This window comes from Macaca thibetana, chromosome 12 (genome assembly GCF_024542745.1).
Source record: "Macaca thibetana thibetana isolate TM-01 chromosome 12, ASM2454274v1, whole genome shotgun sequence".
NCBI lineage: Eukaryota > Metazoa > Chordata > Mammalia > Primates > Cercopithecidae > Macaca > Macaca thibetana.
In genome coordinates this window covers 37,221,647-37,238,703 of record NC_065589.1, presented here as the reverse complement: position 1 = coordinate 37,238,703, position 17,057 = coordinate 37,221,647, and the positions used below count along the sequence as shown (strand labels likewise).

Genomic DNA, 17,057 nt, shown 5'->3' with positions numbered 1-17,057 from the left:
CACCCTCAAGACTTTTCTCCCACTCTTTGCTTGTCTGGAACTTCTCACTCTTATATTCTCAGCTTAAATCTGTTTTTTCACTGAGGCATTTCCCAATCAGTCACTTCCCTATTATTGTCTCTTCTGACATCCTTTACAGCACTTATCACAACTAACAATTACAGATTAATACTTGTTTGGTAACTGTCTCCTCTGTTAGAATGTAAATTTCATGAGGATATTGTGTGGTTTTGTATGCCAACATAATATTAACCTATATCAGTTGCTTATAATTTCTGACAGCTAGTAGATACCTAATAAATATTTTTTGAAAGAAAGAAAGAGAGAGAGTAAGGAAAGAAGAAAGATTTTCCATGAATCTGTTTCATATGACCTCTATAGAAATGAACAGAGAAATGGACAGGTGTTTTAAGCAAACTTGTAATTCATGAACATCTAAATTTACATAAAGGATATGTTGAAAGGTGATTTTTCCACTTTACAAAAAAGATCCATCATAAGATTCTTTAAACAGGCTTCCCAGGTACGTGTAAAATAAGATTTTATTGATTAAAACCATATGTTTGCACAGAATTTTTTAGGAAAATATCTTTTATATAAAGTAAGGTTGACCTCTAAGCAATTTCCTTAAGGCACCTAGCCCAGAATTGCCAACTCTCAAATTTCTAAGGTAACAGATAATGGGAGGCCTGGAATGCAGTGCATATTTGAAACTCTAGAATATAAAGTAGTAATTTTAGCCATTCAGGGTTCATGACTTTTCTCACAAAAATAGCTAATGGAAGATAAACCTCCTCAATTCCTCTTTCTATATCTCAGTAAAAGTAAGAGTGGCTGTGAAATGATCCCCACAAAGGCTGCTACAGAAAGGAAAACAAAGGCTTGGAAAGTCACCAAATCGAATCTTTCCCCCTCACTCTCTCTTCCCCTCCTTTACTGCCACTACTGATAATTAAGTTGTCTTATTGAAAAATGAAAAAGAATTCAGTGTGTTAATAAATAAAATGCAATTAACTTCTCTGGGTCTCAATTTCCTCATCTTAACAATGTGGGAGTTGTTTTTTGTTTTTTTTAAGATTATTGTTTTATAATGCTGTTCTCGAGCCTACCCAAACTTTACAAAATAAGGTAATTTGTAATCATTTTCTCAGGCTAATAAAATAAACCTCACAGCTATTTCTGTCCTTCTTATTGGAAACTTTAATCAAGGATCATGAACTTTAAATCAAAGCATTTATAATATTTGTAGAATTGCTTGATTTGACTGTTATTGGCAGTTCTTGCTAAGAAGAAAATACTTTGCAGAATTTACTTACAACTAACACTTTTTTTTTTCTTACCAAACATATTCCACTGTGAGGGAAGCATAATGAACTACTGCTGAACTGTAGTACAAGTGAAATATTTCAGCTACCAGAAACAAAAATAATTTATTGGGTGTGGTAATAAAGATCAAGATAGCCTAGGAAATGGTTAGTTTTACCCTCCCAAAACAAGATTGCTTTTACCTCAGAAATCCCAAAACCTGCAAATATAGCAGAAATAATATGGGACATTGAAAAAAAAAAAAAAAAAAAAAAAAAAAAAGCCTAATACCTGTAAAGCTTTTGGCAAAATTTTTTGCCTTCATCAACCTCCTGAAGTGTTATTTCTACCCTGACTCACCACCATATTGAATATTTTGCCCAAACATTACTATATTTAATGACATTTTAAGCAAAAGTTATTTATCTCAAGTGATGTATTGAGCTATTAACTTCTCACATAAACGTACTTAGAGTAATCATGTTGACCCCTAAGACTCTTCTACATGGGTCTGGAATGCTAAAGAGTGTATTCATGAAAACATTATTTAGCTATCTCCTGCTCTGTAGGTTAAAGAGAGGTTTTGAATGTATCGAGCAAATCTGAATTATATTTGAAAGTTAACGTTCTGGCCGGGCGCAGTGGCTCATACCTGTAATCCCAACACTTCGGGAGGCCAAGGCGGGCGGATCACCTGAGGTCAGGAGTTCAAGACTAGCCTGGCCAACATGGTGAAACCCCGTCTCTATTAAAAATACAAAAAAAATTAGCCAGGCATGGTGGTGGGCACCTGTAATCTCAGCTACTTGGGAGGCTGAGGCAGGAGAATCACTTGAACCCAAGAGGAGGAGGTTGCAGTGCAGTGAGCCGAGATTGCACCACTGCACTCCAGCCTCAGTAACAAGAGTGAAACAAAGTCTTGACAAAAAAGAAAGAAAGAAAGTTAATGTTCTTATATTTTTGTCTGTATTTTTTCTCTTTTCCCTACATCTATAAATGATACATGGATATTTCTTCAGTGAAAACAAAAGGAATAAATTCAGAAAGGGAAACAGGAAAGAGAGAAAAGGACAAAAAACCAGACTGGGGGATGATAGCATTAAAGCTGACAGTTGGTTCACCAGAGTCCCAAGACTAGACTGGCTACAACCAAAAAACCATAGTAGGAGTAGAGAGAGATGGAGAGATGGCAATGGAGGGAGAAAGTTCAGGAAAGAATACTTGCTGATTGAAATTGTAAGTTGAGAAATGTGCTGAAGACTGGAAGAGGCTTCTAGGGAAGGCAGGACAATAGCACAATTATTAATATGAGCAATGCCACCTTCCAGGTGTGATACTCAGAGCTCCCACTTGACTAACACGCTCTGCTATGAGTCAAATCACAGTCTAGGAATCTACAAATAGATGCCCATTGCTATGGGATTCTGAAGAAGACAGAAACATGCGCTTGTTTTGTGATTCTTCTATTATTCTGGTTGCTTGAAGTATAGGACTTTCTTCAAAATTTATATGTCAGATCCTCAAGTGAGGAGACTCTGATTCTCTGTGTGTGTGCTGGGGCAGGGTTGGGGGTATTAGGCCAGCCCAAGCATGTATAATTTGAAAAAAATCTAAGAATCTCTGGGCACGGTGGCTCATGCCTATAATCCCAGCACTTTGGGAGGCCAAGGCGGGCGGATCACCTGAGGTCAGGAGTTCAAGACCAGCCTGGCCAACATGGTGAAATCCCGTCTCTACTAAAAATACAAAAAATTAGCTGGGCATGGTGGTGCATGCCTGTAATCCCAGCTACTCGGGAGACTGAGGCAGGAGAATCGCTTGAACCCGGGAGGCGGAGGTTGCAGTGAGCTGAGATCACACCATTGCACTCCAGCCTGGGTGACAAGAGTGAAACTCCATCTCAAAAGAACAAAAACAAAAATCTAGGAATTGCCCCAAGTTTTGTTTTTTTTTTTTTGGGGGGGGGTGGTTTGTTTGTTTGTTTTGTTTTGTTTTTTGAGACAGAGTATCACTATGTCACCCAGGCTGGGCTGCAGTGGCACCATCTCGGCTCACTGCAACCTCTGCCTCCGGGGTTCAAGTGATTATCCTGCCTCAGCCTTCCGAGTAACTGGGACTACAGGCATGCACCACCACACCCGGCTAATTTTTATGTTTTTAGTAGAGACAGGGTTTCACTGTGTTGGCCAGGCTGGTCTTGAACTCCTGACCTCAGGTGATCCACCTACCTTGTCCTCCCAAAGTGCTGGAATTACAGGCATGAGCCACCGCGCCTGGCCTCCCCAGGTTATTTAGATAGATAGACGGATAGATAGGATTGGAACTATGCACATACACACTTATACACAAACATACACATGCAGTTAAAATTGCTGCTACTTAATAAAAAGCAAATAATAAATGGGATTAACATAGATTTAAGAAGAATATTTACCTTAACTAAAGATCATGCATAACTGAGTGACTTTTTCTCCTGGTTATTAATAGAGCACCAGGTCATTTTCTTTTTCATGTTTGTTGGTAACAAGAGCATAAGAGATTACATCTGGAGAAAATGTCTACTGGGAAAAATGCCTGTTATATAAGAATATGTCCTAGAAATAATTCAATTGTGTGTTTTTTGTTTTTTGAGACAGAGTCTTGCTCTGCCACCAGGCTGGAGTGCAGTGGTGTGATCTTGGCTCACTGCAACCTCTGCCACCTCCCAGGTTCAAACGATTCTCCAGCCTCAGCCTCCCAAGTAGCTGGGATTACAGGCGTGTGCCACCACGCCCAGCTAATTTTCATATTTTTAGTAGAGATGGGGTTTCACCATCAGCCAGGATGGTTTCTATCTCTTGACCTCGTGATCTGCCCGCCTTGGCCTCCCAAAGTGCTGGGATTACAGGTGTGAGCCACTGTGCCCAGCCGTGTCTTTTTTATTTCAAATGTGCAGTTTTCATTTTCCTAAAAGTACTAAAACTATATGGTGTTTTTGTAAAGCATCATAATTGCCACTGTGCCCATTTAACTATATACATCCCAGGCACTCAGGAATGCTCAGAACATACTAACCCAAAGAAACCTCCCTTTGTGCGGAATTGTATTATATTTTCATTGTGTTCCAGAGCTGACTCAGGAAGCTGGGGCTGCATTAGAGAGTGATTGTGCATGAAGGAAAGCATACGGGCGGAGATCGGGTTCTAATCTCAGCCCTTCCCTGCCTCTTTTGGGAGATCTTGGTCAAGGTTCAACACCTCTCAGAGCTTTTGGTTCTTCACTGGTAAAATGAGAGCATTGAGCGGGGTGTTCAGTAAGGCCTCTCGTGGCACTGTCGTATAATTCCAGGAGTTTACCTTTAAGTGCCAATGACACTGGAGCTCAGGAAGCCTGCTTAGGAGATTGATCAGTTTTTATTTATATATTAATGATAATTCTTTAGTTTCTCACTCTCTATTGCATTAATAGGTCATCATAATTAGTCTTGAATATTTGTCTATCTAAATAATAAGGAAAATTTTCAAATTATGTGTGCTTAGGCTGCCCCTTCTCCCTTACGTTTTGTTGACACATACAAAGGGAATCAGAATCTCATCACAGGAGGACCTGACATACACATTTTAAAGAAAGTCCTGGCCGGGTACAGTAGCTTACACCTATAATCACAGCATTTTGGGAGGCCGAGGTGGGCATATCACTTAGGGCTAGAAGTTCGAGACCAGTCTCACCAACATGGTGAAACCCCGTCTCTACTAAAAATACAAAAATCAGCTGGGCGTGGTGGTGTGCACCTGTAATCCCAGCTACTCAGGAGGCTGAGGCACGAGAATCGCTTGAACCCCGGGTGGCGGAGATTTCAGTGAACCAAGATCATGCCACTGCACCCCAGTCTGGGTGACAGGGCGAGACTCTCTCTCAAAAAAAGAAAGAAAGAAAGAAAGTCCTACCTCTAAGCAACCTGAATCATAGAAGAATCACAAAACAAGCTGATGTTTCTGTCTTTCTCAGACTTCCGTAAAAGCACATGATATTGTGCATGATGCATGATAAATATGAGTGAAAAGAAGGAAGGAAAGAAGGAAAGAAAGAAGACAGAAAAGGGGGAATTTCATAATGGCATTATTTTTCTGCTTTCATTCTCTTATTTTAGTTCCATATTATGCAAAATGATCTTGACTTCCTTCGAATAAAGAAATATGACTTAATGAGCTCATCCCATAAATATCTTAGCTTTACCGCAAACACAATGTGATTATTGTTAACAACCTTCTCCTTCGTGTTTCACTAGATTTGGAAAGAAGAAAGAGGATAAGGGTGGAAAGGCTGAGCAGAAAGGTGCTCTGAAGCATGGTGGCCTGAGAGAAGAAGAGCTGGAGAAAATGAAAGAAGAGCGTGAAAGGTGAGCAGAAGTGTCGAGACCTTCGTTTTCTTTGACTCTATGGTCTGGGTTTAATTTAGATATTGCAACAGTCAACTGAGAAAATTTCATTTTAAGAAGTATAAGGGTTGACCGATCTGAAAGGAAAGGTGTGTGATACAAAAAGAACCTCCCTTTCTGGACATTTTTATTCTATTTTGAGAAGAAATTTGCTTCATGGTTTTACTATATCAGTGCCTATAATTCCATAACACACTACCACCTGTTTTGACCATAAAAATGCATATTTTCTCTATGTCTTTTTTTTCCCCAAAGAAAGGTCATTTGGATATTGATATTTATAACTATCCAGTTCCCATAGTCTGTTCCTAATGTTGGTCAAGCTGTTGTATACCTTCTTAATTTTATTCTGCAGAATCCGTTTGGGTCCTGTAATTTGAGAAGCGCATGTCCTTCATTCTTTAAATGGACACTGTCTTTTATTAGGCTATCAGTAAGCTGAAGAGTATGTTGCCCATCTGTTAAAGGGCCGGCTTCATTTGCTGGAATAATGCCGGTTTGCAAGAGCTGGATTCTCCTGCTTGAGGAGCTTAATGTTCCTTTTGGACAAGAGGTCCTTCACATATCTTTGATGTTAACTCTGGCACTTATTGCAAGTGGATGTGTAAATGTCTGAGTTTCAAACATGTAATTGAATATTCGTATTTCTCCTGAAAATTATTTGCCTTCACAACTAAATGCAGCTTAGAGAAAAACTGAGATTATGACAAAACCAGCATATAACTTTAAGTGTTTGATTCTGACTTCATCATGTATGTACTCAGATTTCTACAACTTTTCACTTGCTTATTAGTTACATTAGTTCTAATAGTTTCTAAAGAGGCCGTTCTTGTATTGATTTTATTACTTTAGTATGTGTACTAAGAAAATCATATCTATTCATTGCGTTTTCTAGCACAGAGCAGTCCAAGAGTATCAACTGTTAACCTTTGACCCCTATTTTGTTGTCTGTTCCCGTTGAGAAGGCTGACTTTTTCAATAGCAAGGAAAAAAAGCTATTTAGTCCTTTCTCATTTTTGAGAGGTTGATAAGCTGAGTTCTAAGGTCACTGGAGCAGTTAAAAGGAAATCAAGTGTTTTACATTGTTGTTGACTATTCACCTGACAGAGCTATCCTGAAGACATGAAAGATATTCTCCATCATAACCTAAGATTCAGCAATCCTGTAATGTAAAATGTAATCTAGGCTGAGATTTTAATGCATATATTGGCAAAGGCATCTATGTGGGAGTCTACATCATAGATCTTTGCTGCTCCCTCGACTTCTCTTACTGAGGTTACATCCCATGCCTCATCTTCAGGAAACTGAGCTGTTTGCTAGAATGCAGACGTCACATTTTTTGTAGCTCATACTTGCTTGGGACAGGGGAAAAAAACTCTTAGTAGCTGGGGAACTGTGTGCCAGCTAGAAAATTGATAACCCATAAAATAAGGGGTTGTCTTTAAGCAAGAGTTCATTTCCTTTCTGGTTTTGCCTTTAGTAGGCAGGTGCCTGAGGGAGTCTTGTTCTTAAAAGCTGAGCTGTAAATTCACTTCAGCTGGCTGTATAGGCTTCGGATCCAATTTTCTTAAAATATGTCTGGTCAAAATAGTGAAAGAACTATACTATTAGCCTCCACTTAGGCCACTTCCCACACGTGAACACATAAAACACATCTGATAGGGGTTTCCTAGAGACAACATTGTCTCAATCATGTGGTAGAGGAAGAAGTTGAGGAGTTGATTTTATGGTTGGGTGCTATAGAATTAATGACCAAGGGCATTTCAACAGCTCAGGGGCTGAGAGCCGTGGATGGTGGAGGTGGAGGCTGAACATCTGGCATTGCTCCCAACCCTGGAGTCCTGATCCCTAGCTCTCCATCATCTATGGGAAACCAATTCACAACTCTTAAAGAACTCAGCGAGTGTATCACTCTTCATGATATGGCAATGAGAAAAAATAGAATAAAGTAAGAAATAGTGATAAAAGCTATTATACTTTTCTCCTAATATGTTTGAAATTTGTTTCTTTGATGTGATTCAAGTCATTCTATTGCTTACTTGTCTCATCCTGTCATAAGTTTCATAATAGATTTAGCATATCTCTTAGATTAGCATATCTCATTTTCAAAATATTTAATGCACCTAAATAAAATATATACCATACAGTACTGGAGCCAGCTTGTACCAGCTTATAGGAACCAACTGTTAAACTTTCAAGAATTTTGTAAGCTGGCTGATAAGCCATTGGCAGTTTGACATTGGCTATGGTGAGTATATTTATAGCACAATTTTTTTGAAGAGCTAGTTTACCAGCACACGGCTACAGGTGTGTGACAGCTATCTTTAGTGCATATCCAGGAGGCAGTTATCCAAAGAAGAGGCAGGAAACAAAACTCAAATTCAACCACATGATTTCTTATAGCTGAGTTTCTCAAAATGTGGTCCAGGGACCAACTGCATCATAATGAATCATTAGAAGACCTTGTTAAAAATGATGATTCCTGAGCACCATCCCAGACTTGCAGAATCAGAACCTTGGGAGTTGGAGCCCAGGAATCTGTGTTCCATACACAAGCCCAAGGTGATTTGTCAGCAGTCTAAAGTCTGAGAACCACTGACTTGGAGGAACAGAATTTGGCTATAACATACAACTATTCTTATTTAGTGAAAAATGATACACAGGATTTTTTTCTCAGAAGGACTGAGTGGCCCAGTCTACAAATATTTTCCTCGTTCCTCATGTGCCTTCTCTGAAATGTCTTTTCTTACTGGCACAATCTTTTGTAAACAAACTAGAAACCTTAGCTCACTCAACTAAGGGAATATGGATCACTTGCCCCCAGCACTCCTCATGCATATAAAACTTACAAAAGCAATATCAGTTCATTAAGAAAGTTTTGGAAACATAAAAAGGATAAAGACTATTAAAACCATACATAACTCTACCATAATCCCATAACCACTACTAATATTTTATAATCCTTTTTCTATGCGTATACAGTTGGCTCTGTATCCATGGGTTCCACATCTGTGGATTCAACCAACCGCAGATTGAAAATATTTAGAAAAGAAATTTCATAAAGTTCCCAAAAGCAAAATGTAAATTTGCTGTGCCAAGTACTACATTGAATCTATGCAAAAGAAGTGATGTGCAGGCACTGTAATAGGTATTATAAGTAATCTGGAGATGATTAGTGTATGAGAGGATATAGATAGGTTATGTGCAATTATTACTCTATTTTATTTTATATCAGGGAGTTGATCATTCACAGATTTTGATATCCACAGGGTGTCCTAGAACTAATCCCCCATGGATACCAAGGGACAACTCTACGTTCTTTGAACACTTGATATCCAAAACCTACATCTATAACATTTTGCTTTTTTCATAGCATTATATGTTGAACATTTTTCCCATGTCATTAATGTTTTTAAAATATGTCATGTTGATCACTGCCTAATAGTCTATGAGATCAATATACAATAAATTATTTACCTTCCATTATCAAACATTTATTCTGTTTCCATTTTTATCTTTTTTTAATTTCCTTTTTAAAAAAATAGAGACAAGGTGTCTCACTACATTGTACAGGCTGGTCTCGAATTCCTGAGCTTAAGTGATCCTCCTGCCTCAGCCCCCCAAGTGCTGGGATTATAGGCAGGAGCCACCATGACCAGACTGTTTCCATTTTTCATTGTTTCAAATAATACTTGGATGAATATCCAGGTACAAATGTCTTTATAAGTTACCTCCTAAATTATATAATTCCTATTGAAGTTTTAATTTCCTTGTAATTGTTTTACCCTAGGATTAATCAAACCTCAATTCTAAATTTCAGGGTTTTATATTATCTCTCCCCATTCATCTAATTGTTTTTTGCTGATTTTCATATCTCATTTTAAGTTATCTACATTTCTAATTCCTGATCCGGAACCATTTTGCTGCTATATATGAATAGTTTATTTATAGCTACATGTATGGAAAAAGTCCAAAAAGCCATAAAAGATGAGTTGGGTTACTAGATTAGATTAGAGGAAGGCAGAGTCTAGAACAGTGGTTCTCAATGGGAGGGGGCAATTTTACTACAAGGGCATTTGGCTATGTCTGGAGATATTTTTGATTGTCATAACTTGGGAAGAGGGGTGAGCAGTTACTGCCTTTTACTAGGTAGAGGCTAGCAATGTAGCTAAAAATCTTATAACGCACAGGCAGCCACCCTCCCCAAAAAGCATGAATCATCCAACTCAAAATGTCAATAGTACAGAGTTTGAGAAATGCTTTTATAGTCTCCAGCCTTTACAAAGAGCAAGGTACTCTCTTAGACATCAGAATTGCATTGTGTCATATTTCCTTTGGATAATGCAGAGGAATCTGGATCAGATGATATAACCCTAGAAGGATTATTAGCTATTTGAGAATGGTACCCAAACATTACTTATGAATATCCCATCAATCTAAGCTTGCAAGAATAATTTTTTTCATTAAAATTTATTTTTAACCTTGGCCTGCTGAGCATCAGTGTTAGTGATGGTGACCTGTTGATCAGATTGTGGATGCCACAAAACTTCAGTGGTTGACAATATGTCCAATGACAGAATCAGCAGGAACAATGGATTGAATTAAACAAAAAGAAAGTTAATGGAAATAAATGTAAAGACTTGCATTTAGGTCCGAAAATGAACTACACATACACAGGATGTGGAAGGTTTGATTTAATACCAAATATATGAAAAATTTGCCTGATGGTTTTAGTTGAGCATAAGTTTAGCATGAGTCAACATGTGGATATGCCTGCCAAAAACTTAATGTGGTCCTAAGCTACATTACTGGAAGTTCATGTACAAAATAAAGGAAGCAACAATAATTCTAATTTTACACTGCTCAGATCACACCTGGAATATCCTATGCCTCTCTCTCACGCAGAGAATGTGGGTACTAAATCCAAGTCTTATTAAAAATGTTGAAAGACCTGAGAATACACAGCTTAACAGAGTCAAGACTTTGTGAATTTCTCATGCTTGGAGACCTGTCACATAGAAGAGAGATTAGGTCTGTTTCGTAGCACCCATTTTATTCCGTTCTACTTTATCAGTTTATTTGCTTATTCATCCATTCATTTATTTACTTTATTGACAAATTATTTACTTAATATTTATTTTCTTATTTATGTATTTGTCTCTTGAAGATACTAATGGAGCATTATTTTAAGAGAGGTAGTTTTCAGCTTAGTGGAAGGGAAAAGTCCTTAAAATTAGGGTGCAGTATGAAGCAGTCAGTTTGTTGACACTGGAACTGTTGAATAAGGAGCTAATGAAATGATTACATTTAGAAAGCATTAGTTCATCAGGTAAATATTGGACTAAATCAGAGTTTTATAAGTTTCAGTCACTGATCTATTTCCTTTATTGTCTTAATTATATTTATACATAATCAAATAAATAAAATATTATAAAAATACATAGTTATGTAAGTTAGCTTATCTAAGTACATTAAGCCACATAGCACCTAAAATCTTCTTGTGTGTTTTTGTTTTGTTTGTTTTTTTTTAAAGACAGAATCTCACTCTGTCACCAGGCTGGAGTGCAGTGGTGTGATCTCAGCTCACTGTAACCTCCACCTCCCGGGTTCAAGCAGTTCTTCTGCCTCAGCCTCCCAAGTAGCTGGGACTATAGGCACGTGCCACCACGCCCAGTTAATTTTTATATTTTTAGTAGAGATGGGGTTTCATCTCTACTAAAGATGGCCAGGATGGTCTCGATCTCTTGAAATTGTGATCCGCTCACCTTGGCCTCCCAAAATGCTGGGATTACAGGCATGAGCCACTGCACCTGGCCTTCTAGGGTATCTTAGATGCTACTTTGTCCTTAGATGATCTCTAAGGTTCTTTCCAGATATTCCAGTATGAGAAATATCTAAATATCTTAAGTGTGGAAGCATTTACTTTTACTTTTCTAGAGCAATAATTATTGAACTTGCCATGGCAGTGGTTTATGGTAGTGCATACACCATTGTTACCTGAGTGTATAAGCCCAAGTTTCATTCTCAAGATTGTGTGGTAGGATTTTCTTAATCTCATATAAGAGATTTCTGAGCTTATGATGTGTCCCCTCCTGTTAAAAGTCAAACGGTCTGTTGCAATGAAGCCCTGCATTAAATAAACTCATCATTTTGTTCATGCTTCAGTGAGATTAGCCATAATAAAAGATTAGCTCCACAGGCCCATATTCATTGCTAGAAATATGAACCCAGTGTTATATTCAAAGATGATTTCTTCCAGCATTTTTCAAACTAAATTAAATTAGCATTTTTCACACATTCAGATTATGTAAATTAGCATCCTGAGCTGCAAGCAAGAGATTGTCTTAATATGTCAGTAAGTATATATTGTTGTTGTTTAATTCTAAGACCTAAGTTTGTAACCTTTTACAAAGTATGAAATTAATCAGAATCTTGGTCCTGTAAAATGCCAAACTAAATACTTGTATTCCTAATACCGTCTCAAAAATCCAGTGGAGATTGGTTAAAAGAAAAATATGTCCGCCTCCTCATCATTAATTTAGTATTACTATCCTGGGAAAAATATCTCCACTGACACCAAAGACTTTCTTCCATTGAAGTCCCATATTACTGACCCTGAAGTAAAACTTCAGTAAATAAAGTTTTCTCCTAAAAATTGAAAAAAAAAAATTTAATAACATGAGTTATATACTCCAAAATCTCTCATTACTCTTATACCATATCAGAGTTTATTTTGCAGGAAGCTCATTTGTTCTATTAATTAAACATTGCTTTCATAGGTCTTACTAGAATCTTAGCAGAATACAGGAGGAGATGGGAGAAAAAAAAGAGCCAACCTCTTCAGCTTCAGGATTGAAAAGTATGAAAACATATGGCTCTTGTTTTCAACAACTAGCCTGAACGGAATGTCTAAGTGAGAGTGAAGCTAAGATTTAGGAAAGTTAATCGGTTTCAGTGTCTGAATTCAAGGTTCTTAGTTTTCTTTCCTTTTGGGAAGCCTTCCAAGAACTGCAGAGACTTCTCCCTTGCCTTATCAGCTGAGCTGCTTGTGGCCTGTTCCCTTTAGTTTAAATCAATACATGTGTTTTTGATATTTGGCAAACCAAGATTTAATTATGCAGCTGCAAGTTCCCCACATAAACGAAATGCATCTTAGAGATATAAAAACATTCAGAAACCATTTATAGTTTGAGAATTCAAGTGGGTGAAAATCTATTCCCAACCTCTCAGCATTTTATTTAATTATGGAGGATTTTTATGTTACTGGAAACTGAAATGAAAACCAGAATAAGGCTAGAGTTTATCCAACATTTGTTCATATTGAAAAATGAAGATGCTTATTAGAGTTGAAGAAGGAAAAGGAAAGTATTACATTCTGGAATTAATATTTTGGTTGTAATCTACACACATATAACGCTCCTAAATATATACAGCAACAAGTGAATTGATAGGATTTTGTCATTATTGTACACTCAAAAAAGGATGTATTAAAGAAACCAGAAGGTTGATTTCTTTAATTTGCCAAGCGATTCTCAATAATTAATTATTTACTGAACTTAATAACTTTGGCAGTATTTGAACTGTTGAAAACACCCATGTTTTGGCATGATTACATACACATGATTAATTCAGCATGGTTTTACTCGTCACTGAATATCCCTATCTTTTGCAGTAGAATTTTCTAGGTCCTGTGGTTTGGGTAAAATGTTGGAATGATTCCCAGTTTTAATAGTCCCAATTTATTATTACTACTGAACCCTGATCAGATCATGGACTGGATTAGATCCCAGTTTTTCAAAATGCCCCAATTTATGGCTCCCTTAGAATGCTGATAAAAATGTGTATTTGAATAAGGCTTTGGTTGGCTAAAAAAGATCCAGTTAATGACTTTTAGATCCTTATTGTATCATCACTGCATGGAAGTTATGAAAAATCTTACTAGGTGGTGTTTCTCAGGACAAGGTCATGTTCTCATTTTATGCTGATAGAAAGAAGCTATCAGATTTCTGTTTTTCATAGTACTAACCAACTCAGTGAATGAAAAGAGATCTTTCTGTATCCCAGTGATTATATTGATGCTCGTGTAAAGGTAAGAATATCCATCTTTCCTAGAATGAGAATTAAAAATAGAGAGAAAGAACATAAACACAATGGCATAGTAGCCATACATCCCCACTACTCTTTATTCAGGGGCCATTTTTCAAACTTTGCCTCTGATTTAGAGAAGTTAGGGATTTAGACACAGCTGGGGGTGAAGGTAGCTTTAATATCTATACATTTATTTGATCTCTGTAACACCTATCTTCTCAGAAATGCTTGCGGTCACCAACAAAACTTGGCACATTACTGTATTTCTATAGACCAGAGATGGAAACACCTACATCCTAATGCCATGCCAGCATTTTTTATGAGCCAAAATCCTTTTATGGGACTTGAATCAATGTTAGAAGTGCTGTATTAGCAACTGCTTGTCAGCCGAGCTGGATTAATACATAAAATGAATCACTTGACTGGCATGCTTTCCAACAGTCATTTAAGCAAACTTCTATAAAGTACACCAGCTCTTTACAAATTGTTTTAAATAATTTTAAATATTTTTAAAGAATTCAAGTACCCTGGAGTGACGTATTACTTTATTGTATGTAGTTGTAGGGCTGTTGGAATAGATTCTGAAAATAAATTATACTGAATTACCTAGAATGATTCCACAGAAGTGTTTAGAGTATCTGACCTGATAAAAATGTGGAAAGAAATTTTAAATTTCGCTGATCCAGGATATATGATTGCAATATAAGCGTATTAAATAAAGAAATAAATACTTAATATAATCCACAATTTTTTTGTAATTCACTAGATTTTAAGCCAATCAGAGATACCAGAGCTGTATCTCAGAGATACAGGTTGAATATACCTTATCCAAAATGCTTGGAACCAGAAGTGTTTCGGACTTCGATTTTTTTTTTTTTTTTGGCATATTTGCATTATGTTTACCAGTTGAGCATTCTGAATCTGAATCAGAAATGTTCCAATGAGCATTTCCTTTGAGCGTCATGTCAGTCCTCAAAAAGTTTCAGATTTTGGATTTTCACATTTGGGATGCTCAACCTATACAGATAAATTTGCTTTAATGAGGATTAAATACAGCAGTGGCAGAATTTGAGAAGAGCATTTTCTGTGAAAGCTTTGGGGGACTGTAAGTAGGTAGAAGGCCGTTTGGTGACTAGAATTTAGAAATAAGAGCTTCTGTTTTATTATTTGTTTTCATAGCATTGGATAAGCCACTTTTGAGGATGTATTCTTATAGTTTCTCTTTTTAGTACCATGAAATAAAATGGTAATCATAATACTTAAAGGCCCCTGTTTTCTGTATTTCATTTGGATAAAATGCTTTTTAACTTCTAAGTTATTTAGAAGAAAAAACTTTGCATAAATAAAAGTTTAGTGAACCCAGAATATTTTCTGTAGGCCAGTTTGGGGCTGGATAATATACTAGTAATCTTAATTTGCTGAAAGTGCCCTGAAAACTGTGGATATATCAAACTTCTGTAAATCAAATATTTTTAAAAAATTTGTAAGTCTCTCATCTTCTTTCCTTATTTGAACATTTGTTATATCCTGCTTTGGGAAGCTTTCATGACAGGCCAGGGTTAGTTAATGTTCACATAGGTTGGCAAACTCTATGTGATTTGAAAGGATGCTCAATCTATTGTCTTCTGGAATCTTCTCCCCCATGTCCACACCCAGCCTCCAGCTGCCCCATATCCTTCACATAGAAATACTAACCTAGGCCTGTGATTTACAAATTCCAAACTTTGAATATGCTTTTTCTGTATTTCCTGGACAGCTTTTTACAAGAGTGGTTCTCAACTTTTGGTGATTCTGACCCAGTGGGTATTTGACAATGTCTGAGAACATTTTTAGTTACCATACTATGGGGGAGGTGCTACTGGAATCTAGTAGGTAGAACGCAGGCATCTTTCTCAGCATCCTATACTGCATAGGACAGCCCCCTGCAACAAAGAATTATCTGACTCATGATATGACTTGTGCCAAGGTTGAGAAACCATATTTTAGATAGATAGATAGATAGATAGATAGATAGATAGATAGATAGATAGATAGATATAATATAAATATTATACTACAGGTATTTTAGTAAGTCTGTAGTTGAACCTAAGGATATGTATTTTGAAACTATTTCTCAAGTGATTGTCATTTATAGCCATGTTTGGGACCAACTAATGTAGGTGATGGCCCCAGAGAGGTGCATGGCCAAGTGGAAAGATTACAAGGCCCAGGAGTGGGTTAAAGATGACTCTGCATGAACAAACTTAACTACTTCAAGCCTCATGTGTTAAGTGAGAAACCTGTCTTTCAGACTGTTGTGAAAATTAAAAGCACTATTTATGAAGCATGCGCTGGTTCCGTCTAGGTGCTCGGTATTATTTTCTGACCTGCTTTGGGAATTAAAATCCAGATAACCCATGCAGTAGCCTTTGGGAGCCTAGAATGCTCTGAGACACACCATCTGTGAAAGTTGCTGAATTGGATCCTGTTATGATGAAGGAGGCCAAGTTGAGCGCAGACTTTGCCCAGCTGGGAGTCATGCCAGATACTTCCATTCAAGAAGCTTCTCCTCATTTTTTATTGATCATCGGTTGGAAGTTGCTCCTCAAGCATAGTGAGCTTGGCATGAGATGGCAGCACAGTAGTGTGGGGGGTGCTGGCTGCAGCCAGTTCTTGGCAGCACTGGAAACACATTCAGGGAGAAGGGACACAAATGGTGTGGGTGACTGCCAGCCTGTCCAAGTCCATAGGGCGTGCGACTGCAGAGAACACTTGTAACCATGGTCATTAAATTCACAAAATTCTCACATTTCCATTCTATATATTACATTAAGGAGGTGGCAACTCTGATCTGCTAATATTTGGAATCCAGTCTTTGGAGGAAATGGGATGAAAATGTCCTTTTCTTCCCATTCCACTCTTTCCCAGCTACCTGCCTTTTCCCTGGAGTATAATTACTTAACGACCTTACAGTGTGCATCTGAAGGAAATTCACATTGCTGTCCCAAGGAATCTAACCCCTTTCCCAGGCACAAACTCCTGCCTCTTTTTGCTTTGTGTCCTTTGTTAGCATCTCACATTGAGAGTTAGAGAGGCTGAAGTGGTTTGGGCTGTGCACAGAAGTGGCACAGAAGTCTGCTTCTCCAAGAAATCATGGAAAAGCCCCCTCAACCATATTAAACAACAGTAACAACAATGGGCTATTTAGATGGAAGATATAAGTATTCATGTTCTTGGAGAAACTTACATAGATAATTTCTGGAGTTAT

The 17,057-nt window shown here is 37.4% G+C and overlaps 2 protein-coding genes across 5 annotated transcripts in view; both read left to right on the top strand.

Moving 5' to 3' along the window:
* The window catches only part of EEF1B2 (eukaryotic translation elongation factor 1 beta 2), a 954,602-nt gene that overhangs the window by 180,737 nt on the left and 756,808 nt on the right, over nt 1–17,057 (top strand). The gene's annotated exons all lie outside the window — the stretch shown is intronic.
* PARD3B (par-3 family cell polarity regulator beta) overlaps nt 1–17,057 on the top strand; it is a 1,099,140-nt gene that overhangs the window by 868,745 nt on the left and 213,338 nt on the right. For all 4 annotated transcript variants that reach the window (XR_007718129.1, XM_050750804.1, XM_050750806.1 and 1 more), the window contains one exon: nt 5,573–5,683. Coding sequence is in view for 3 of the 4 variants with exons in the window: in XM_050750804.1 (XP_050606761.1) it covers nt 5,573–5,683 (111 nt within the window). In the remaining variant the exon portion in view is untranslated. The remainder of the gene's footprint in view (nt 1–5,572; nt 5,684–17,057) is intronic.